At 36.8% G+C, this 24,314-nt stretch overlaps 1 protein-coding gene across 2 annotated transcripts in view; it reads right to left on the bottom strand.

The window, feature by feature from the left end:
• The window catches only part of LOC145774372 (guanine nucleotide exchange factor VAV2-like), a 145,029-nt gene that overhangs the window by 39,428 nt on the left and 81,287 nt on the right, over positions 1-24,314 (bottom strand). Inside the window, exons 15-21 of one of the 2 annotated variants that reach the window (XM_082585605.1) lie at positions 21,704-21,837; positions 19,649-19,714; positions 19,505-19,524; positions 13,759-13,825; positions 10,011-10,138; positions 9,448-9,510; positions 6,986-7,098 (exon numbers count right to left, since the gene is read on the bottom strand). In XM_082585605.1, coding sequence (XP_082441731.1) covers positions 6,986-7,098; positions 9,448-9,510; positions 10,011-10,138; positions 13,759-13,825; positions 19,505-19,524; positions 19,649-19,714; positions 21,704-21,837 — 591 coding nt within the window. Of the gene's footprint in view, positions 1-6,985; positions 7,099-7,296; positions 7,422-9,447; positions 9,511-10,010; positions 10,139-13,758; positions 13,826-19,504; positions 19,525-19,648; positions 19,715-21,703; positions 21,838-24,314 lie in introns of both variants that reach the window. The other variant, XM_082585604.1, reaches the window with a different exon arrangement.

Below are 24,314 nucleotides of genomic sequence, written 5' to 3' on the forward strand. Positions count from 1 at the left end.
ACAACGACAAACAAAATACGTCACTGTAACGTCGCAATAAAATAGACAAAGCGGACGTTACACTCAGTTTTTAGACAATTCAAATCAAGAAAGTCGTCGTTGTTGACAGTGAGCGAAGTTGAATGTCAAGAAAATGGCAACAAATTCTGTAAAGGAGACAGACGTGGCAGATAAATCAAATGCCGAAGAATCAACAAATCCAGAGCCCCCAACATCAAAGGTGACAACAAGATCACAATCCAAAAGGCTCCAACAAGCAACAAATGGCAGTCTGCACCCAAGCGACAGCACCAGCAAAGATTCTAGCAAAAGCCGCTCCTCGACAATGAGCGCTAAAGTTAAGAAGGCGGTAATATTAGCTCGATTGGAATCACAAAAAAGGATTTGCGAATTGGAACAAGAGCAAGCGAAAGCAAGGGCAGAATTTGAAACAATGGTCCTAAAACAAAGTCAGCTACGTGAAGAACAAGAAAGAAAATTCCTGCAACAAATCCAGGAAGCTAAACTAAAGGCAGAGCTCCAAGAGACGATTGCCCAACTTTCGGAAGAAGATGGTGGTGAGCGCAATAAAATGTTTAAAGACAATGTTGATATAAACGGACAATTTCAATCGAATTTAGCAACTAATGTAAACAATAATGATGTGTCTCCTATGTTATCCCATTTAACGTTGAGTGACGTAGAAACCAGCAGGTCTAACATCTACAAACCTATTGTTGTTTCAAACAAAATTAATCCTGCACAAGCAGTAGCAAATAAGTCGTTTGTGAGACATGAGCCGAGTACGTCGCACGCCCAGGCCCCTGTACTAAATCAAATAAACAATAATCAATCAGTAAACTCGAAACAAATTCCAAATATTACTATCAACCCGTCCCCACTGTTGTCTGTAACTTCAGCCAATGCTCGAATCTTTTAACGTTCCAAGGTGTTACAAGCCTTTAAATTTTGGTGCTGTCAAAAACGCCCAAGTTCACCATTTCTCAGATGCATCGGAAGAAGCCTATGGTGCTGCTTCTTACCTTAGGTTAGTCGACACAACAAACAGTATTCACTGTTGCCTATTATTGGGAAAAACTCGACTTGCACCAATGAAGGCAATGACGATTCCTCGATTGGAGTTATCAGCTGCTACAATCTCAATTAGCTCTGAAAAAGTACTACAAAGAGAGTTAAAGGCATCTTATCTTAATAAAGAGTCAATTTTTTGGACCGACAGCACAACTGTCTTGCGCTATCTCAACAACTCAAACAAAGCGTTTCATACCTTGGTCTCAAATCGAGTTCAACAGATTAAAGATGCTTCAACAATTTCCCAATGGAGATACGTTCCCACTAAATGTAATCCTGCTGATCACGCTTCAAGGGTCTCTCAATTCCAAACTTTCTTCAATGTAATCAATGGAAAAACGGCCCTGAATTTCTATGGAAACCACAATCTCAATGGCCTGAGCAACCAGAATTTCTCGAAGTCATGGACAATGACCCAGAAATTAAACAACCAAAGCAAACGTGCTTTGCAACCCAAAGCGAATCCCACTTTCTGGAAGATCTTTTGGGTAAGTATTCTTCTTGGTACAAGCTGAAAAGAATCGTTGCTTGGCTTTTCCGTTGTAAGCATAAGTTTCTGACTTTAAGACTCACTAACCTTGCAAATAGACAAAATGCTCCAGCACATAATCTTTGCTTGTCTCTAGATGAGCTCACATAGGCGCAAAACTTTATTTTTACCTTTGTTCAGTCAAAACACTTTGCCAACGAAATCAGCCAACTGAAAGCACAAAAGCCATTAAACAACTGCAGTAGCTTAATAAAATTCGACCCTTTCTTAGAAAACAATTTACTAAGAATTGGTGGCCGCATCAAAGCTGCACCTCTCAAACACGATGCAAAACATCAAATTATCCTTCCAAACCGCTCCCAAATAGTTCCTCTCATAATTCAAGAAATGCACGACACATTGGGTCACAGTGGTAGGGAACACGTCCTGTCTGCCCTGCGCGAAAATCTATGGATTATAAAAGCCAATTCAGCAGTCCGCAAGGTTTTATCCAAATGTGTTGATTGTCGCAAAAGAAGCGGAAAACTCAGCACACAAAAAATAGCTGATCTTCCTAAAAACAGATTGACACCAGACAAACCACCATTCACCTACGTTGGTGTAGACTATTTTGGCCCATTTATTATTAAAAAGGGTAGAACAGAACATAAAAGATACGGTGTCATTTTTACTTGCCTTGTAATAAGATCCGTACACATTGAAATCGCAAACTCTCTTGACACTTCATCTTTTATACTCGCTCTACGACGATTCAACGCAAGAAGAGGGCAAGTAGAAGAAATTAGATCTGACAATGGTTCAAACTTTGTTGGCGGTGAACGAGAAATGAGAGAAGCCATCAAATCATGGAACAACAGTCAAATCAAAGATGCTTTAACACAGAAAAGCATCAAGTGGATCTTTAACTCTCCAAGTGCATCCCATCATGGAGGTGTGTGGGAAAGACAAATCAGATCCATTAGGAAAATCTTATCGGCTATCTGTAAAGGCCAAACTTTAACAGATGAAACGCTGACTACCTTCATGTGTGAAGTAGAAAACATTATTAACAGTCGCCCACTTACAAAATCGTCAGACGATCCTAATGACATGGAGGCTCTCACACCGAACCATTTGCTTCTTCTAAAACAGCAAATAAATCTTCCTCCAGGCTCATTCACAAACAAAAAAGAGCTTTACTCTCGAAAACGCTGGAGACTAGTCCAATACATGGCCGACGTCTTTTGGACACGGTGGGTAAAAGAGTACTTACCTTTGCTCCAGCAAAAACAAAGGTGGACCAAAAAATCTCCTAATCTGACTGTGGGGGACATAGTTTTAATCGCAGATAACACACCCCGAAACAATTGGCTCATGGGTCGCGTAATTCAAACGTTTCCCGACAAAAATGGCATTGTCCGTAGCGTTAGCGTTCAAACTAAACAGTCCTTGATTGTCAGACCAATTCAATAGTTATGCTTAATCGTTCCTGCAAAACCAATGTAAATTTGTGCTGATTTTGTTTTCTCATGTTGTTTATACCTGTGTATTTGAACAAATGTACGAGGCCTTAAAGGGGAGGGAATGTTACTGCCAAATTTCTTATTTAAGCCCTCTGCATTCATTTTGTGACTCGTTTGTTAATATTTGGCTTTTTTCTCTTTTACAAGTCTACTGTACTAAAAAAGCCACCAGTTTTTCTTTGATTGGAATTGTTTTTGCCTCTGTCGCATTTGTGTTTGCACATGCGTTTGCACGTGTGGTTTGTTTCGTTAAATCAATAACTTATCAGTCAACGATATAACGTCAGTTTTCATTGAATTATACGACCATTATGACCTATTTGTTTTTCAATAATTGCCAATTCTTGAAAAAGGGAATTCGTAAATTGTACTGTAAATCGATTTGTTTCATTTCTACAAATTGCTTTTCTCTGGACGGTCGCAAATTAAGAAATCTCAAAGTTACCTGTGTTTAAAAGATTGTCTAAAAACGCACAAGAAGAACACGTGAAACCAATTGAAACTCATGTGTGGTGTTGTTGTTAGCAATCTAGACAGTTCAAATAGAGCAAAGGTCAACAACGACAAACAAAATACGTCACTGTAACGTCGCAATAAAATAGACAAAGCGGACGTTACAGAAGCTACAACACCATACAGACTAATATGTCACAAAATTCCAGTCATGTAATGGTTAGCTTGAGGAAGCAATAGCTATTTCAGCCCATTAGAATGTATGCTTGTACCAACTTACATTGCAACACCAAAATGGCAGTAACCATTAGGGTGATTCATAAATTGAAATTTTTTTAATTCAATGGGGCACCCACTTGTATCGTGTCAATACCTGAAAAAATAATCCTGTCAAATTTTTATGGCAATTGAAAGCATTTTTAAGGTTGCTACCGACTATGAAAGCTGCACATAATACACAAATGGGTCATTCCATGTCAACTCAACAGGGTGTACAAGCTCGACCTTCTTAGATTTTCTCGAAATTCACAGAAACTCAAAGATGAAGCCCGAACCATCTTTACACCCTCCAAACTTTAATAATTTCACATTTGTTTGATGTCAGTCTCATGGGGGTTAATTACCAACTAGTATAGATTAATGATACGCGAAATGGTAGTTTTGTGACTATTGGTTTGGGAGATAGCGGGCATCAAAAACTAATTTGAAATTAGAAATTTAGGTGGTAGATATGAAAACTAGGACCGCTTCTTAATCAGAATACCAAATTTCAGATTTGTAAATGCTTTAGATTAAAAGTTATGAAGACCCAAACATGGAGGAAAATGTATATGCGAACACATTTTGAGGGATCTTGGTGACTTTGAAGGGCTGTAATTTCTAAACGTCTTGAAATGATGAGCTGAATTTTTTTTTATGTTCATTATACATCAATATAAAACTTTAGCGTGAATTTCAAGAAAATCTAAGAAGGTCGAGCTTGCACACCCTGTTGAGTTGACATGGAATGACCCATTTGTGTATTATGTGCAGCTTTCAAAGTCGGTAGCAACCTTAAAAATGCTTTCAATTGCCATAAAAATTTGAAAGGATTATTTTTTCAGGTATTGACACGATACAAGAGGGTGACCCATTGAATTAAAAAAATTTTAATTTATGAATCACCCTAGTAACCATTGTGGGGTTATGAATAGTGGCTACCCTTCAGCCATTATGACCCAAAAGGTGTGCAACACACTATAGCTGCTATGCAAGTGAAGCCAGTCATATGTTCACATGTTAGGCTACAGTACGGTAGTTGTTTATTGTTTTTTCACAAAATCAATCTGCTTGTTGCATAAAATTAGTACTAGTAGCCAGTGACTTCACTTTAGTGCAATGGATTTATGTTGAAATTGTATTGTGAAAATGAAGTATTTTGCTGAAAAATCAGTTTATTTCACCTAACATTAGAACTAGATTGGCTACACGTATATGATGTAACAAAGTTGTTTAAGAAACCATACATTCTGCATCTTATGATACATAAATAAAGCTTCTGCCATTTGTGGAGCCATTTAGCCCCCTGTAGAAAAATGAGATAACTTCAAATAGAAAATTTTTAAAAGTATTTTGCATGTGACATTTTTTCACCAAATAGAACACTTTAACCCTTCAACAACCAGAGGCATACATATGTACCACAGGTTAGACTTGTTTAAAATTAAACGCTTTCAAAATTTTTAGCATCTTGCATTGATTCCCATGGTTTTGACTATGAGAAATCCGAAAATGACAACCATTTTGCTCTCAGACGATGGGATACCCCATGCCTCAAAAGCCCTAAAATTTGTTTTGTATTCTTTTTGCCAAATCTCTCATTTTGGACCTGCTGCAACGATTATGGCAATCAAGGAATCTATATCCAACAGAAAACAATTTCGTCTAATGCCCTTCTGATAACTCACCAGTGCAAAATCAATTTCTGGAATTTTTTTTATGATTTTGGGAAGTGTGGAAGGCATTAAAGGGGCAGCACTTATCACCACTAGTGTTGAGAAGGCAGCAGGTAACCTATTCACATATTTTGAAATTTCTCAATGGGTCTACTCTAGCAGAAAAAGATCTGAGGTTTATTTCAGGTCGTCAGACTTTTTCTGTTAAACTAGACGCATTGAAAACTTTTAAACTTCCAAAATCATGCTGAACATCCAGAAATTAAATTTACTCCAATGAGCTATCAGAAGGGCATTAGATAAAAAGGTTTTCTATTGAATATAAAGTTTCATCGCCACAATAATGGCTTTACAGGTCAAAAATGGGAGACTTTGGCAAAAAATAAACAAGAACAGTTTAGGGCTTTTGAGGCAGGGTATCCTATCATTTGAGAGCAAAATGGTTATCATTTTCGGATTTCTCATAATCAAAACCATGCAAATCAATGCAAGAGGCTAAAAAAATTGAAAGCGTTTAATTTTGAACAGATCTAGCCTGTGGTACATATGTGTGCCACTGGTCCTTAAAGGGTTAAGCACCTGGCACCAACAAAATTAAAAAAAACAATATGTAACTTCTTGGACTGGTAACCCTGGGTCTACCACCCTTTTCAAGTCCACTAAACTTCCAATTTTTTTAAAATTTAACTACTGCCTGATGGACTGCTGCTGCTGTCTTGCTAGTCTTTTGGATATTTTTCTTTCTGAGTACCCTTCTTCCTTTAATATAACAATTTGTGACCGCTCCACAGCTGATAAGCTTCTTTTTTTGCCCATTTTTAAGGTAACAAATCTTGAAAGAGTTTTACTTTTTTATTTCTGAAATAGCTCATTCATAATGGTTTAAACAGAAGGCTCTGTTACATAACACTGCAGTAATGGTATAAATCCCAATATGACATATCATTTAAAATGATTTCCATAGATTATTGCATAAGAATCCAAAATTTTGACAGGTGGTCTTAAACTTTTGAGCTCGACTATAGAGGCTTTGAACCATTGACAGACTTGGCCACCGAGATTGACAGAGTAAAGTTTCCACTTGTGTTGAAGTGTTGTTGTCGGGGAATTATTTCATCCACTAGGTGCTGCTGAATGAAGAGCCATCCTAAAACACGTTGCTTAAGCACACAGCCGCACACCCCAAGAGCTGAACCAGTGGCGCTTGATCTTAAGTCGGGCATGTATCCACTGAGCTAATGCATGCAACCACTGTATGTTACAACCACGATGTTGAAAAATTGCAGGTCCAACACATTGAAGGTGCTAGAGAGGACTGCTATGTGGTTTTCAAACTGCTCGATACACCAAAACGAATGTGTTTTTTCGTCCGAGTTGGAGTATTACTTGAAGCAAAAATATAAAATCTAGGTAAAGAGGTTTAACAATGATAACACTGGATAAAACTGGGCGGTTTTTCCAGAAGCTTTAAGAATGACAAGTACTCTTTTAAGCAACTTGCTATGCATGCAGTGCAGTCTAGCACCCGAAAATACCAGTAATACTGTTCCAGCTGGATAGGTGTTGAGAGCATCGGCATCGCTATGTTATACACATTGCCAGGTTCCTCTTGCGAGCGGCGTTGCGACCTGCATTGTGGTGATTGAGTCTGTGTGTGCGTGTGAAAATAATGTGTTGTGTGTAGCGATATGAAAGAGATGTTGATAGTGTGAGAAGAAATAAAAAACATCATATGTTAAAAAAAATAAATATTTCTGTTTCCAGAAGGAAGATGATCTGTACATTGCATGAAAGGCAATCGTACAGGCCAACCCCTTTTTGGACAAGGTGTACGACCTATACCCACCAAGGCGCGTCTTCGAGTTTGGCCGGTCCCCTAAATGAACTTGGCCATTCCTCGACCGGGCCATCGATTGTTGAGATACCAGCTGGCTCATAATTTGAGGGTGACGGTTTTGACGGACGAGAATTCTAACGTCAAATCACAAAAAAGTTAAAAGACAGAGTTGACTCAATGCCTCAAAAAACTGGGGGGACCTAAATATTGAAAATCGAATAATATTCAGAAGCATCTGTGGTGTTTTCATGAAAGGGAGTGGCTTAGTGGCATTTGGTAATTTAATACAAATTAGAGAAAATCGTTTATGTCCGATTGATGGGGATAGGATTACTTCAATCAAGCGTTTTGAACACTTTTAGATGTGATACTGATAGGTTAGTTCATTCAAGAGTTAAATTAATTGCAAAATAATGGTTCTCGCTCCAGGCTTTATAACAAATTGATCAGCGAAAAAGTAGTAAATCTAAACACTGAGTTGTGCTAAACGCATTGATGCAACAGCTAGCTTTCAGTCAAACAATCAACAAGTTCAAAGTTTTAGTACAGACTCACAACAAACTGGGTCATCGAGTCGATCAACTGAAATCTAGGCAATTCTGTTTCACCATTGCATTGAACAAACGTCAACACAGATCAACATATGCAATATATACATTATACAATAATAAAAATATTGATACGAGGATGGTTAAACCATTAAAGTGGGGGGATAATTGGCTTTTTTTTCAAACCTAAGTTCAGCTATGAATTTTTTTGAAACATTCACTTAAAAACCCTGCTAACACAGAAAGTTCGTTTCCGCGTAATAATTGCTTCATATTGTATTGACGTCACTTTCTGTTGACGGCAAAGTAGACTACCACATTAAAGAGGTCCAAGGGTATTGTACTGCTTTAAAATCACAAGTATTGCTTCGTCAGTACATACCATTCTTACCAAAGTAAACTTTAATCAACTTGCTTGTTTCACTTTGTAATTAAAACTAGCCTACATTGCAATGTTGATATATTGGTGACTTTGTAAAACCACAATCAAACAAAACCAAGCAACACTCTAGCATTCATCATAACACAAAACCAAAATGTAAACGTTTTTGACTAGCCCATACAACTTGAAAGGGATGTTTTAGCTTTTGTTTTTTTTATCATTTTTTATACAATTTCCAATCATTTCATACATCTTTTCAAGTAACAAATGTTTTCCTTAACTCAAAATAAAGAACTGCAAAAGAAACTGTGAAACTATATCTGCAAAATAACTCATTATAAATTAGTTGACTGTAGTTTTGACATGGTTTTGCAAGTCAGAAGTGTGGCCATGTGCTCAGCAAGTGGTACAAATAAACAACTCAACTTCAAGTGCTACCAATGATGAGGGCTGTTCAGTATTCAGATGGTGAATCCAAGGATATCTAAAGAGGGGGATACAAAAGCTCGCAGTGATTGGCTTATTTTCACAACATTAGAAGGGGGGTGGTTGGTACAGCGTTAAACATATACTTGTTTGGAAACAGTTGAAAGGTCATTAGTAAGCTATTTTTCTTAATAAAGCCTTTGCAGTAGGCTAGGTGAAAAACAAGTATACAGGTAGTTGAATAAACAAATAACTATGAGCATGCAGTACTAAATATTCAGGCCTGATGCTAATAGTGCATTGGAAGTAATCATAACAAGATTTATGAAATTACTATCCGTGCTAATTGTTATTTTATAATAAACAGAGATTATTTACAATAGAAACTCTTCTATTGTCAGATGTAATAAAAGCTTTCATATCACCCCTTGTAGATATGCCTGGGGAAATCCTGTCCCAGTGGTGACCATCTTAACAACCTTTGTTGTTTGTCTTGATGGCTTTTATTAGTTTGTTCAGTTCATTCATTTGTTTCTGTCATCCATCTCTTAAATCCGCAGTCTACTTGATTGATACAGGTTAACTTATCAATGTCTTGATTATTTCGGAGTAAAGGTGCAAATTTTTTTTCAGCATTTAAATTATAGACAGATTGTTTACACAAAATATGATTGATTTTTATAGTCGAAAAAACATTAAAAAAAAAACAAAAAACGATTGCTAAATACGACTCACATCCTTACAACTTGCCCTTGTCAAAATCAACAAAATTTGAAATTTAACAAAAGTATAAAATACACTTACCATTGGACTCACACAAGATGCAGGAAAATAACCTTTCCTGTCATAGAGTGACAGTGAACTGCCCTGAAATTAAAGACTTGAAATGAGGCTTTCAGTACAACTAGTACAGGTGGGCAACAGCGTGTTACTTTCGTAGCGCTGCTATTGTTTTGGTAATGGTGGCATAAATGCGCTACATTTCTTTCAGTCGCACCTCCGCTACCGGCTTGTTTCTAATTTAGTGTAAAAAATGACTTGTTTTTGGAGATATTTTGTGTAAACAATGAGTGAAAAAATCAAAGCAGAAATCATTCGACTATTGCTAGAAACATCAAGCCACATTGATACCAGCCAGTGAAACCATCATCAGTCACGACTCCAAGGATGAATTTGCCAATGTATAATATCTCTTTATTAAATACAAAACACAATTGGGTTCCGGTGCTGCAGTGGAAAAATTTATCTCTGTTGGAAAAGACGTGCTGAAGCCAAAGCAGGCAGGACCCAACAACTATTATTTTTGAAATGCTTGTGTTTTTGAAAGATGCATAATAGGAAATTTCACCTAGAATGAAAATACTTACCACCCACCAATCTGGAGTAATCTTCTCATCGACTTCAATCTGCTCCCCGATGGAGAACACAATAAAAGATGCGCCAGAAAATGGAGGAGGAGGACGACCATTGTAATCACGGTGGGCTTTGTATAAGCCTAAAATAAATATTCCAGGTTTCCCTAACAAAATTTGAGAGAAAAAGAGGGGTACCTACGTGCAAACATCTGTCAGCTTGGCCAATGATGCAAGGATCCACAATAGATACAAGCTGACTTACATAGCCTAAGTCATGAAAAAAATTAGCAATCGCTCAAGCACATGTAGCTCCACACAGAATGAAAACGATATGACTTCACAAGATTTTTAAACTTTGAAAGAAAGTATCTAAAAAAGCAAATATTAACTGCAGACAGAGGCTATATGTTTCGAAATTGAGGTCTTTTTGCTGCAGTGAAATTTTTTACTAGAAATTGCATTCATATTGATGAAAATATTTCAATCTTTCGATTAAGTGGTTGTCTTCATGAGTGACTGGAAAGTAGAATGAAAACATTAATAAATTCAAACTTATTTTTTTACACATTATAACAACCAGGGGGTCTGAGGGAGAGAGACTAAAGCAACTTTTCCTCCTTGCATAAAATTGTAAAGGAAAAACAAGTAGTTTTTCGTTTTTTACTTTTGAGGAGGACCCATTTCTACCACTAAAATAAAACTGTACAAACTTAAAAATAAACGTAGTTCAAATTAATGTAGTGCTCTTTCACTTTCCTCTAATATACAGCATATACTCTAAATAAATGTGAAATAGTCTAATACAGTGGTTCTGAAACTTTTTTTGAGGCCCATTTTCGTTGCACCAAAGTTCTGTGGCCCATTCATTTTTCATAAAAGGAAAAAAATACAAAACAGGTTTAAAAACAAAAATGGGCAGAATATATTTCAAAACAGATTATTTATTCAACCGAGCAATAGCAAGATGAACATTATCAACTTGATCCTGAACATTATTGACCAACTCGTCGTTATAGTGGTTCTCAACATTCATGCCGTATGCTGCCTTTGAAAGCCTCAAGTATTGTTATTCATCCTCCTAACAGTAATTTATGAAAAGAATACTAAAAGCAGATCTGGAGAAGTTTAAGGAGAATACCGCTTTCACTTATTGCTTGATTGTAATCACATAATCTCATCATAGGGAGCCAATGGCTACTGAGCCAACTTTTGATAATTGCATGAACAAAATTTTTTTTAAATAATAGTTTGACGTCTTTTTTGCTGTCTTTGCTAGCTGACAAAATGGGTTTTAACATTACCAGGCTTTGATAAGCAAAAAATGAGGTTCAAAAAATTTAAATCACAATCAGACTGTTAATAATCGCAACATGGAGACTTCAGAGACTTAAGTATCCATATTCAAAGCTTGGGGACAGCAGTTTTTCGCTTATGCTCCTCTGACGTTGTTGTTCATGTCAAATACTAGCAGTTTGTGTTGATATGTGCATTGTGCATTCTTCACATCCAATAACTTTAGCATTCTTACTAATTTTAGATTAAACCAAGGTTCTCACCAGAATATGAGCAGTTATAAACACAGACTTACAAGTTATTAGCCGCGAAACAGCTTTCTCAAAGAATGCACAGAAGTAGTCACAGAAAGATTGAAAGCAACACAAAGGTCCAACAGGTAACACTTTCAATATTTTTTGTACCAAATCACCATGGACAGTTGGACACCCTTACCAGTAGGAGCTTAATGCTTGCCTACAATCCCCCCTTCTTCTTGTCACAACCATAACTTGCAATTGTTTATTTATTTTGATTTATTAAGTCTGATGTGGGGATAAAAACCTGATTTTTTGTAGGGTCTGCTGGGGTAATACGGGTAGGATTTTGGTTAATTTTTACTTAAAAATTATTTTAAAATCTTAACAGATGAAGTGATATTTAAAAAAAAATTAAAATGTAACATTTGATATGTGTAGAATATGTCATATTTAAGATATTCAAAAATATTTACATAGCCTGGTAGCCCTATCATTTTGGTACCCAGGCCTCGGGGTAAAATGGGTATATCATGTATATAGCCTACTCAGTATTACCCGTTTTATCGTTGTATTAAACCATGGAAAAATAACCATAAACACAAGCATATAAAATAATACAGTAAAAGTTATTTAACATCAAATATCAACTTTCCAAGCAACCCAAATTAGCGTCTTGCACAAAAAATACTTTGAAATCAATAAATGTCTTAATTAAACACATCTCACTTTTTTTGTACTAAATTATAGCTGTTGGTATAAATAACTATCACTGAAAGCAGCTCTACATTTTAACAACAAAAAATGATGCAATCATAAAAATAATATAATTAAACGTTTTACTCAAGGTACCCATTTTACCCCTGCAGAGTGCAGACCCTACCCAGTACCCACTTATAATTTTTCATAACGGTTAAACTCAAATCGGAAGTACACACATATCAGAAGCAGTTCATTGTCAGGGACAGCAGCAAGGTTACTTAAGGGTACCGTATATTATAAAAGTTGTCTTTCTCTTTCTGAGAACGACCAACCAGAGGAGCATAAGCACTGAACAGTGAACACATTTATAACATCGTGTTTTACTATCATCAGTACATCGTTATAACATTTAAAGGATTCACTGTAATCTCATCGCGATAATTTCATCGTGGTAATTTCATTGCAGTAATTTTATCACATGGTAATTACATCGCATACATTGTCATCGCATTGTAATTACATCGCAAGACACCACATCGTCAGTAATTTAATCGTCAACGTCCACCCTAACCCTAACGCCCACCCACCCTAACTTCTGAGGGAACCAGCTACTAGACGGTTCGATTATTAGTCTTTTGCCCCTACGCCCAGGTCGGACGATCGATTTGCACGTCAGAATCGCTACCGCCCTCCACCAGAGTTTCCTCCGGCTTCGACCTGCCCAGGGGTAGTTCACCATCTTTCGGGTCCCGACGACCGTGCTCTTGCCGACCCTTTCAGGCCCCGCCGGCGGTGCTCCCGTCGCCCCGCAGCTGGTAGCCTACGCAGCTCTCATACTGCGATGTAATTACCTGACGATGTGATATACTGCGATGTAATTACCATGCGATGAAAAGACCACGATGATATTACCACGATGAAATTACTGCAATGAAATTACCGGACACCCATTTAAAGCAAGCTTACTCAAATTTCTAGTCTAAAATTTCAATGCACTGAAGAAAACCAAAGTTCGAAACAGATGGCCTCTGTTTGCAGTTAATCACATTTTTACGCATTTCTTTAAAAAGTGAAGTCATAATTTTCACTATGTGTGGCGCTACATATGATTGAAATACTGCTGATTTTTTTATTTTCACTGGCAAGTCTCTACTTTTATGTTGGTTCGCTGCTGGTACGCTAAGTAATTTTTGAAAAATGAAGTCAACATTATAAAATATATTTGAAATATGACTAATACTGTATTTCCGAGCAAAAGTGGAATAATATACTGTATTGGAAAACACAAAACAATAGGGTGACGGCCTCATTGGCACTGCACTTATTCTGATCACATGTCGTCCACCACCATTTTTGAGAGCTATATAATCTCAAAGGAATGGGACACCTTATGTTTTTGCAGAACCTTATGTTTATGTTTTTGCAGAAACTATTGGGAATTAATAAGAGTAATCCTTTGGTATGGAAAAGCAAGGGTAAATCAGAACTTGTAGACGAAACCAGACATATTGATTCGACGTCAGGCTCACCTCCTCCTCCTGTTGCAGCTGGTGGTGTCTTGGCGGGAAGCACAGAGGATTGCTCAAGGATAGGTCGCTGAACAAAATTCACGGAATTAGATGCTTCATTTCGTTTAGTGCCCAGCATCATTTTGAAATGATGCTTGTTAACGCATTGCATGCCTTGCTTGAAAAGAATATCTGTAAGTCTATCAATCTCTTTTAAAATTCGTGTTGCTAAATGGAAATTATCAATGTTGTTGAGGACAAAAATTTGGAATTGGAATAAATTTTTAGGTTTTAGGATATTGTATCAGGAATTGAGCACTGCATATGAAGGCGGGTAAAACCTCTTTGGTTACACACGCCAAGCACAAAAGAGTTAAAGTACAACTAGGCTTCTTGAGGACATGTATCATAGTGATTCTCAACTTAGCATGGGAGGAAATTGGGCTATAATTTTGAGACTAAACTAAAAATCCCGAAAATTAAGATTTTTCAAAATCTCAATTGTTCAATGTGCATTCAGTGCAATGCTGACCTGAAAACAAAGATGCTTTAGTGTTGCTATTTATGCTAGATATTTATTTCAATAAAAAATTGAAAAATAAGTTTGCATCTTTATTGGGACTTGTCTTTAGAAAAATTTATTAAAAATTACTGTTAGAAAAATGCATTGGGATTTCGCACAGTTGGGTGACCAGTGACCACCACACCTCTATTTGTAAAATCAACGTCTATTTGTAAAATGCCGCTCAAGAAAACGTCCTCATACAAATGATTTTACTGATTTGGGCATGTTTTTTCTGTAGTCGGGTGAACTTGACAATTCCTTTCAATGTACGTTTGCTTGCAGTGGTTAGTTGTTATCATGTGGCTTCAAATTTTCATTGCCAATATTGCCTAACAGTCAAATAAAGAAACTTTAATACACTTTAATATAATAGTGAATAAGTTTCAATTTATAAGTTCTGCTATCAAACTGATGCTGATATATTTGCATCTGTTTTACGGTCTTCAAAAGAATGATGAGCGATGTTTGAAGTCCATGTCAATTTTTGAATTTGTTGTTTTTTTTTTTTAATTATTTGCATGCGTTTGATTCAGGTAGAACCTTCGTTCACATACATTACAAAAAAAGAGAACTACAATATGAGCTCAATATATATTTACATGAGAAACAATCGTGACAACTTTTTTTTCGAAGCTGCATAAACAACATCTAATTATTTTCTAATAACTGCAATGCATGACGCAAAATTGTCAAATTCCTCAACAATGACAATTTTTTGCTAATCCAAATGGTAAAGAACATTATGCTGGAAAGGGGAGTTTGTATGGTATTATATCAAATACCGTTACTATTCACCTAAAACCCTAATAGATGGTTTCACCTTTATTGAAGATATTATTCAAATGGAAAACTTCAATATAATGTCATTTTACAAGAAATACTACCAGTATCAAATTATCTCAAATACAGATATTATTCACAAAAAAACCTTGACAACCTGAATCACCTTTATTGAAATAATCAAGTGTTTATTTAAATAAATTCTAAGGGAATAAAAACTTTTTAATGATTGCGACTACTTAGAGAAAATGGATTGATCTTGCATCCATGAAACCTGGTCCACTCTTGTGTCGAGGAAAAACACTCTCTGGAACAGTGTACTTAAGGGTACATTTGTCACTGCTCCACCAAGTGGGCTTAACCAAATTTAGGGGATTAGGCAAAATACAGTAACCAGTTGGTGAAGTTCTCTGCGCCAATGTGGCGTCAGGTCCAGAGACATTTGTACATCAGAGGATGCTATCTAGGAGATAGATTGAATGCAAGTGGTGGTTGTGAAGCGGCAGTGACTGCAAGAGGAAGGTTTAGTTGGGTGAAATTCAGAGTGTCGATAGTTGTTATGTGGTAGAAGATTTCTGTTGAAAATGAGAGGAAGAATTTATACTAGTTGTGTGAGATCTGCAATGCTGTACGGAAGTGAGACATGGTGTTTACGGGAAAACGAATTGGCGATTTTAAGAAGAACTGAGATAGCCATGGGGAGAGCAGTGTGTGGTGTGAAGCTGATGGACAAAAGGAATACCGAAGAACTTATGAACTTGCTTGGATGGCATGAGAATGTTGATAAGTTGGTGAAAGCGAATGGAGTGAGATGGTATGGCCATGTTTTGAGAAGGGATGAAGATGATGTTTTGAGAAGAGCGCTGGAGTTGCAAGTGGAGGGTCGTAGAAAACAAGGAAGACCCAAGAAAACGAGGAAAAGGCAAGTTGAGGAGGAAAGCAGCAAGGTGGGCTTGACAAGAGAGGACGTTAGACAGATCGAAGTGGAGGCAAGGTGTGAAGGCGATTGCGGTACTGAGGTGAATCCAGCCACCCTCGGTAACGGGGACATCACAGGATTAAAACTGGACTACTACTACTACTACAGAAGATCTACACAACACTTTTGTGCTTAAAACATATAAACAGAAAGGAAATGAAGACCGTGAAGGAGGTGGTGCTAAGAAATGCCATTTGTTACTCATCTAGACTAGCTTTTGCCACGTGTACAGATAAACATGAAGCTGTGAGAAGAGACGTTATCGATAAACTTAGGAAGTTAAAAGATTAGTAAGTTTTATTCCAAAAACTAAAGATGAAGCTTATTTCAAAGTTGATGACATTGATGAAATCTTTTTATACCAATAGATAAAGAAGCAAAGGAAGATACAGACTACAGAGGTGATTGAAAAGACATGTGAAATGCCTTCAATGAACATCAGGGAAGTAATTCTTCCAAGGCTGAACTTTCATGCAACAAATGACTATGATTGACTGGGACAATGAACTGTAAACTGAGCCTCTATATTTGACATTCCTCAGTGATGAGGAAGTATTAGGCATCCTTGAAAAACGTTTACGTGTTTCGAAGTGGCCAAACCATACTCAATACATTTTAAAGCAAAATTTTACATTTCATACATTTTAAAGCAAAATTTGGCTTGGACGTTTATTTTACCCAAAGCAACAACCCCCCTCTTTTCAAAAAATAACAAAATTACAGCTTGCAATTAATTAATAAAAACCACAAAAATTCTGTCATAATTTATGTTCAAATGTACATTAAAAGTATAAGTAATGGAAAAGCTGACACTGCTTTTTGCAACCGAACTGTCAAATCTAGGCAGAGTGGAGGATAGACAGTCTCTCATATCATTGTCAATCGCAAACTTGCTTCGATACTTCGTTTTCATCAATGCTATTTCTAAAAATCCTACTTCACTGCAATACATTGAAGTAAATTGAGTCAAACGCTTTTCTGAAAAGGATTGGATATTCATTTTGAAGGCCAACCCAAAAATTTCCAATATTTTCTCTTGCAAATTCGGTTTTTAGATTTGCATCGTCATGCAGTCCAAAAAACTCTATTTTTGCTGCCATATGTGGTGATCACTGATACAACTTTTTTCAATCGAAAATGGCTTGCTAATCCGCAAGTCCTTGTGTCATCCTTCTATTCTAGGAGAGTATTTTTCGATAGCAGTTACTATCGAAATCAAGAGGCTAACAATACGCTAAGTAAAGCAGCATTTCATATTAGGAGTAGATTGCAAAAGCATTGTCAAATGTGAAAACATGCTTGTGCAGTTTTTGTACAATTGAAAGCTGCTACTTTGTTTTGAGTTGTGTGCAACTTGATATATGGCATGTAATATGTCAAGGCTCGTATAAATGCAAAGATTTGTTAAAAAAACATTCGTTTTGTTTTGCAAAAATTTAAATTTTTGGTTGTCATTATTTTGGGGTCCATGTTGATGCCAACACTGAATATACACAAGACACCAGGATACTATGATGTCACAAAAGGCATGGTCTTAAGTGAAACAAAATAAAAACGCACACAAAAATCTATCTAGTCTACGTTCTAATCTATAGGGTTGAAAATACTGCATTTTATTGGAATGTAACAAAAAAACGAGAACCTAAATTACCCCCCAAAAATATCAAATTACTCCTCTGGGGGTAATTACCAACAGGTTAAGAACTACTGCACTAAGCGATCATAGCAAAATGTAAAAATTTGTATCTTTTCATTTCCCCCTAATGTGCAATGTATGAAGGTCGCCATCGACGTGCCATTGGTCAATTCGTACTGTGGACTATTTGAGCAACATTATGGTTTCACATGGATATGGAAGTGCACTACAGGGAATGGGATGGAAGATAGAAAATGTCAAGGATGGAAGATTTGGATGATGCGATGGAAGACAATGTTCCATCATTCCATCTCAATTCCATTATTAACTTTGTACTGCCATATCAAGACATACAAAGTTGTAAAACAAATAGGGGAAAACATTTCTGTCTAATTAAACAGAAGTATGTAGATTTTTTGTGAAACCAACGCAGATGCTAGCCGGCGATTGTTCAAGGAAGTGAAGTCGAAAATATTCACACTTTGTGAGTAAAATCTACTTTCACTTTAATTTAGACATTTGAATGCACTACATTGAAGAACATCGCTCTTGAAAGATTCTATTTCTGTGAACATTTGAACAATTAATCAAACAGTGAGAAACAATGACGCGATATGGCAGCATGCAAAAACGATTTGAAAGCTAAAACGCATACTGTGACCTTAACAATAAATCAATCAAGTTTACTTCAGTATAGCTTCAGATACCAACTGTGCGACACACCGTAGAAAATTAATACATTAACAACATAACTTATCTTTATGTGGCAGCTGCAACGTGGAGAAACCAAAATAAAGTATAAGATTTTCTATGTCAAAGTTTTCCCCCAATTTTAAATAAAAGTTAAGCAATAGAAAAGTTTGCATTAATCTGAACACACACTGCACAGTAATCACCGCAAAAACAAAACAAAAAAGCAACCACTCATACGCTACCTCAACCCGCAAAAAAATTGTTGACAATGCAACTGCAAGCATCGAAAAAACAAATAATTTGCTATGTGGTAACTATACCGTATACCCCTGGTGTTTCACATAAATTGACAAAACATGAATAACAGCCACTCCAATGCATTCTATCTTGCTGTGCTCCCAGCACAACATTTGTTGAAGTTGTGCCTAAACAAGATCACGGATTCTTCCAGGGCTGTGCACTTGTGGTTGTGCAGTCACAGTCATGAAGTCGGCAGGATTTTGGGGTATCCGGAGTAAGACTCCATAGCCGTAGATTCTTCTTGTAGTTGTAAGCTGACTTCTATCATCAAGGGGTACGTAATTCTCAAAAAAATATTGCGGATTTTTTTTTAGCTTCAATTAACCTACATTGCAGGTGGAAGATGGAAGGGAAGATTTTTATGATGGAATGGAACAAATATCTCCAGATGAAAGATGGAAAAAAACGTCTTCCATCCCATACCCTGGTGCTCTAGAAAGGTTGCAACTTCACTGAACTAAAGGTGCAATGTGCATGTTTGATAAAAAAAAAACTTGATTTCACCTGTTTTAAAAACAGATTTCTATGTAAAAACATATGTTCTTATTATTACAAAAGTGTATATGTATTTTAGTTTGTTATTTTAGAGACAATGATGAAGCAATCAAAAGTTCAGCTGCAGTGACCGAGGCTACAGAGGAAAATTTGTCAAATTTAACTAAAAACATCACTACAAAATGTAGCCAAACTCTTGCAATTTGCATTGGGTTTGCGTTTAATGGTGCATTCAAAATGGTGATGATGGTTCTTTTGCTACTCACCGTTAAAACGCTTTTGGCATTGTCATAATGAATTTGCCGCAAAATAAACTTACCTTATTCAGTTGAGGAGGATCTGCAAAATATACCATTTGTGTAAATTTTACGCTTAACAATCAATGTAGACAACATTTTGACATAACCAATCCACTCTAAACAAAAGAATAAGGTGTTATGGAACCAAATGAAGAAAATCGCACCACTTGAGTTTTCAATACGCTTCCATGCATCAAGCAAACACCATTTGTGGCATGTTTTGTAGGTGCCTGCAAAACAGCAAAGGAGTAAAAAGATTAAGATAAATGTGATGGCGTAATGACGGAACTTAGTAGCTTTAAAAAGTGCATGGATGACCTGATACGTTGTTGAGATTACAGTTGGAAATGCAAATCTGACAAAATGTTTGATCATAATTTAGCCAGTTCAACGTCTACCAGTTCAACAGTTACATATAACAGTTAAAAACAATAGTTATTAGTCACATGTCTTTTGTCAGCATGTTTCCTCATAATTGCGTGAAACTAGCGTTTGAAAACTAGTTAGAAAATAAAAGTGCAGTGGGTCGCTCAACAGAAAACTGTATCTGCTCGTATTCTATACTGCACTAGGCTACCGTTGGAAGAGCCATGACATGTACCAGTTTCACATAAATGTATCTGTAAGTAATTGTGCAGTGTGTCGTATTAACTCTATACTGTATGGCGAATTACTGAATGAGTTCTTAATCTTTTTCTTCTGGACTTATTCCCACTTCAAGTGGGGTAACCAGTGCAGATAGCAGTCCTCCACATTACTCTGTCAACTGCATCTTCTTTCTTCACTCCCACTATTCCCATATCATCTTCCACAGTCTCTCCATAATCTTCTCGGTCTTTCTCACTATCTTTTACCACTTATCATAGGTCTAAATTCTTGTCCAACATAGTCTTCATCTCTTCTACCCATGTGACCCAACTATTTAAGGCAGGGGACAGGGGTGTCCAACCTTTTTCCCCGGAGAACCAAATTTGATAATGCGGAAGTGCCTGTGACCACAATTCTCAAGCAATATTGTTTTGCGTTAAGAAAGATACATATATAGTAATACTATTTAATGTAATTTTCATACAGCAAAGCAATATGCAGGTTTCAGTATTTTGTTGTAAACATGTCATGGGGTTTGATGTTAGGGTGTACACTGCAATAAGTTATCTGCTTTTCCATCAGAAATTAGCACATCCAGAAACTATATAAAACTCAGCTATGTTAGTGTATTAAAGATGAAACTGACATCTTGAATTCTATACTCAATTCAAGTCTCGTTCGAGGTTAGTGGTAGGCAAGCATAAAGTATTACATAAGTGGGGTCGCTCAGTTTTAATCTCAAGCGGTTCTTGTTCATTACTGAGAACGTCTGCTCACACAACACATGTTGAACCAACCAAGCAAAACAGATTTTTGTAAACTTTTGCATTTCTAAAAATGTACTTTTATCCACATGTTGATAAAAAGGCACGAAAAAAAGATGTTGCTGTCGGCTTCGCAAGGAAGCTCAATTAGTTGTGCACAAGTTGTTGAATTTGTTAACAAGAAATTGAATGAATGCTCGACTGTCTGTATCCCTTCTGGCCTGAATGTGTCTGTGAGATAATACTGTAATACTGCCTTCATCAATTTAAAAAAAAGTTGAGTTTGTACAATTTCTGTGTGTCTACGTTTACGGGCTAAAAGTAACAGATTGTTCAACTACAGCAGAGGCCATACAACAACCTATCGAAGGCCACATTTGGTTCATGAGCCAGACTTTGGACAGTTGGACACCCTTGATTTAGGGCGTTGTCTTGCTCAGCTTATCTTTTAGTTCTCTGACTTGCATATGGTTTCTGATCATTGCATTTCTGAATAAATGTAAAGACTGAATAAACCAAGCTTTTAAGAAATGTTGGTACCCACCACCAAACAAGGGTCACAAAAAGCTTGATTCGATTAAACTTACACTATTGCTTTACAGTTTTGGAAACACTTGGTTGCAGTATTGCACAGCTTCTAAGAAATACATATTCGAGGTATTAGACAATTTGCATGGAACTAAAAGAACATGACAAAGAAAAAAACAAAACATTTATATATGCCAAATAGGCAACCATGTGGTCTACTGACTGCTGATGTGCAGACAAAGATTGATTGCAGGAACGGGCTTGACAGTTCAATTAGTAAAACGGCAAAAATCTAGTGAAAATATAAACTGTGTATCATTAGGTAAACTATTAACCTACGTTCACAAATGTATCCCTGGAAGAAACTTCCTAAAAGAAGTTTGTCGCAAGAAAAACAGTATGTGGGATCCTTGAAGGTCTTCATCTTAAAGTGATGTTGTTTCCCTTTCAAGCAGCTGGGACGGATGTTTTCACTGAAAATAGAAAATGTAGCAAGCACCAAACAAAATCTTTGCAATCACATACACTTTTGTTGTCACCAAGATAAGAAAATGAAAAGTTATTTGGCACTATTACGCAGATAAAACTTCAAACCAAAATATTTTCCCAACTGTGGGTATATTCCAAGGAGAGGTGACTGAAAATGAAAAGCCAGGACTGACAGTGGCAAAGTTCGTCCAAGGAATATGGATATTTCATTTATTTGTCAAATTCTAAAAGTCTCAATCATCAAACCATTCCCAAAGCAAACGTATCCACAAGGCTACATAGCGAACCAGGGTTGCAGTGGGTAGCTACGGAAAAATTTCAATCAAATGTAATTTTGCTGTCCAATATGAGTCAATATTTCCAAAATTCAGACTGCTCAATGGTCATAACAAACCTACAAAAGTGGCTGTCCATGCATATTCTAAATACAACATTTAACATAATATAATAAAGCAGGGGTTCTCAACCGGGGTACGCAGACCCCCAAGAGATCCGCAAAACGTTTTCAAAAGGTCCATGAAAGTTTCAGAGCTTGCAGCATGATTGAGAAACTATGACATATAAAAATTGGTAGCGCTTTATTTGTGTATTTACATCACAGTGATTCTTAAACTGTGCGTCAAGACGGCATGGTGCATCATTAGAAATTTCAAAGGACGTCGTACATACATTCGATTTCATAATTAAACTACGATAAAATTCATATAAAGGCTATGTTTGCACAAATGAATTCGTTTTAGACAGCAGATAATTGATCAATGCTTAACTAAGAAATGCAAACGTGAATCAGCAGTCTATCATTCCGCACAGTTTTACAATGACTGTGATTATAACGAAATATTCATTACAAATGAAAAAGGAGAATTTCTTTGTAAAAGTCAAAAACATTTCATCAACTTTAGATAAAATTTATCGAACATTAAATCAGTATATAGATTGCTGCAATTAAAGAAGATAAAAGAAAACGGAACAATACTACGATAATACGAAACAACGGCGTACTGCTAGAGCGTTTAAGGTGTGCCGAGATGGCAAACCAGCCTCTTCGTACAACATTGCAAAAAACGAAATGCAATCACGTAGACTCGTAGAGTAACACAAGAAGGAAGGACGAACATTAGTAACAAGACAAACATTAATGTCAGGGCATCCTTGCTGCCTCTGTATGACTTTAGACCGGAGATTTCCGGTACTTTTTTTGAAGATAGAAATGCCAACCATTTGGGAACGGTATCACGACAATTCAAAGCCGACAATTCAAAGCCGATGATTCAAAGACGAAATTTTAAGGCATGGATCTCTGAAGAAAAGATCTCTGTTCATCAGAGATCCCTGGGTTAAGGTTAGGGTTAGTGTTATAGTCTTTATGGTAAATAAATTATCAGCTTTGAATTGACCGCTTTGAATTTGCCACTTTGAATTGACGCATAATCTTTGGGAACACCCGGAACAGGCAGTCAAGTGCTTTTCGCAACAAGGGTTTCGCCAGTAAAGTCGGTAGGCCTCACATGCCAACGAATAGCTAGTTCATCTTGAATAGCTTCGTCAGATAGCGGCCTTAATCGCGAGTCGTGCAGTGCATGGCTGGAGCTGTTGATTTTCCTTCGGCAGCCGCCTTTTCTCTGTGGGTGTACTGCAAGGCCTTTCGAGCATGGACTGTTCCTATCAAATGTCTCTTCAAGGAGCTTTTCAACCTTGTAAACCAATGCGGTTGGATGATACCGAGAGATCGGAAATTTGCATCCTTGTAGTTTTCCACCGAACTTGGTATAGAGAAGTCTATGCTGCAATTCTCACACCTATAAGAGAATACTATACTGTAACGTTTTGACGCTTCAACGAATAGGATTGAACATGTCTGATTGTGTGCACAGTAACAATTATAAAGCTGCTAGACCTTAGTTGTTAATTACGACCTATTATGACTGTACCTTATGATGGATTCCACGGGCCGGAAAGAAAAGCAATTGCCCAGTACATTCATCGCATCGAACCGCGATTTTGTAATGCAGTGGTTCCCAAACTTTTTCAGCTTGTGGCACCACTAGAAAAATTATAAAACGCTTGCGGCACACTTACAAAAGAAAATTTGCTTTAAAAAAAAATTATTTTCACGTGTTAATGCGATGGATGTGCTTGTTCATATGACTGAAGCGAATTTGGATTGTTGACAAACATACCCGCATTTCATCGTCAATTCCAAGCAGACTCTCTCGTTTACAGCATTTAATTTCAGTCAAAACAGAAAAGCCATGTTCACATAGCCACGAAGATGCAAATGGCAATATAATGTTGATTGCTTTTGCACCGATCATAGAATAGGATTTGAAAGCAGACAGCCAAAACTCATCCAAGTTTTGGTGGAAACAGCATTTGAAAAAACGGGTCGTTTCGTAAATCAATAAGCTGTTCTTCTTCTGCAGACAGATTGCTTGATTCATTGCTTTCAAATGGATTAACT

This window comes from Aplidium turbinatum, chromosome 7 (assembly GCF_918807975.1).
Source record: "Aplidium turbinatum chromosome 7, kaAplTurb1.1, whole genome shotgun sequence".
Classification (NCBI taxonomy): Eukaryota; Metazoa; Chordata; class Ascidiacea; order Aplousobranchia; family Polyclinidae; genus Aplidium; species Aplidium turbinatum.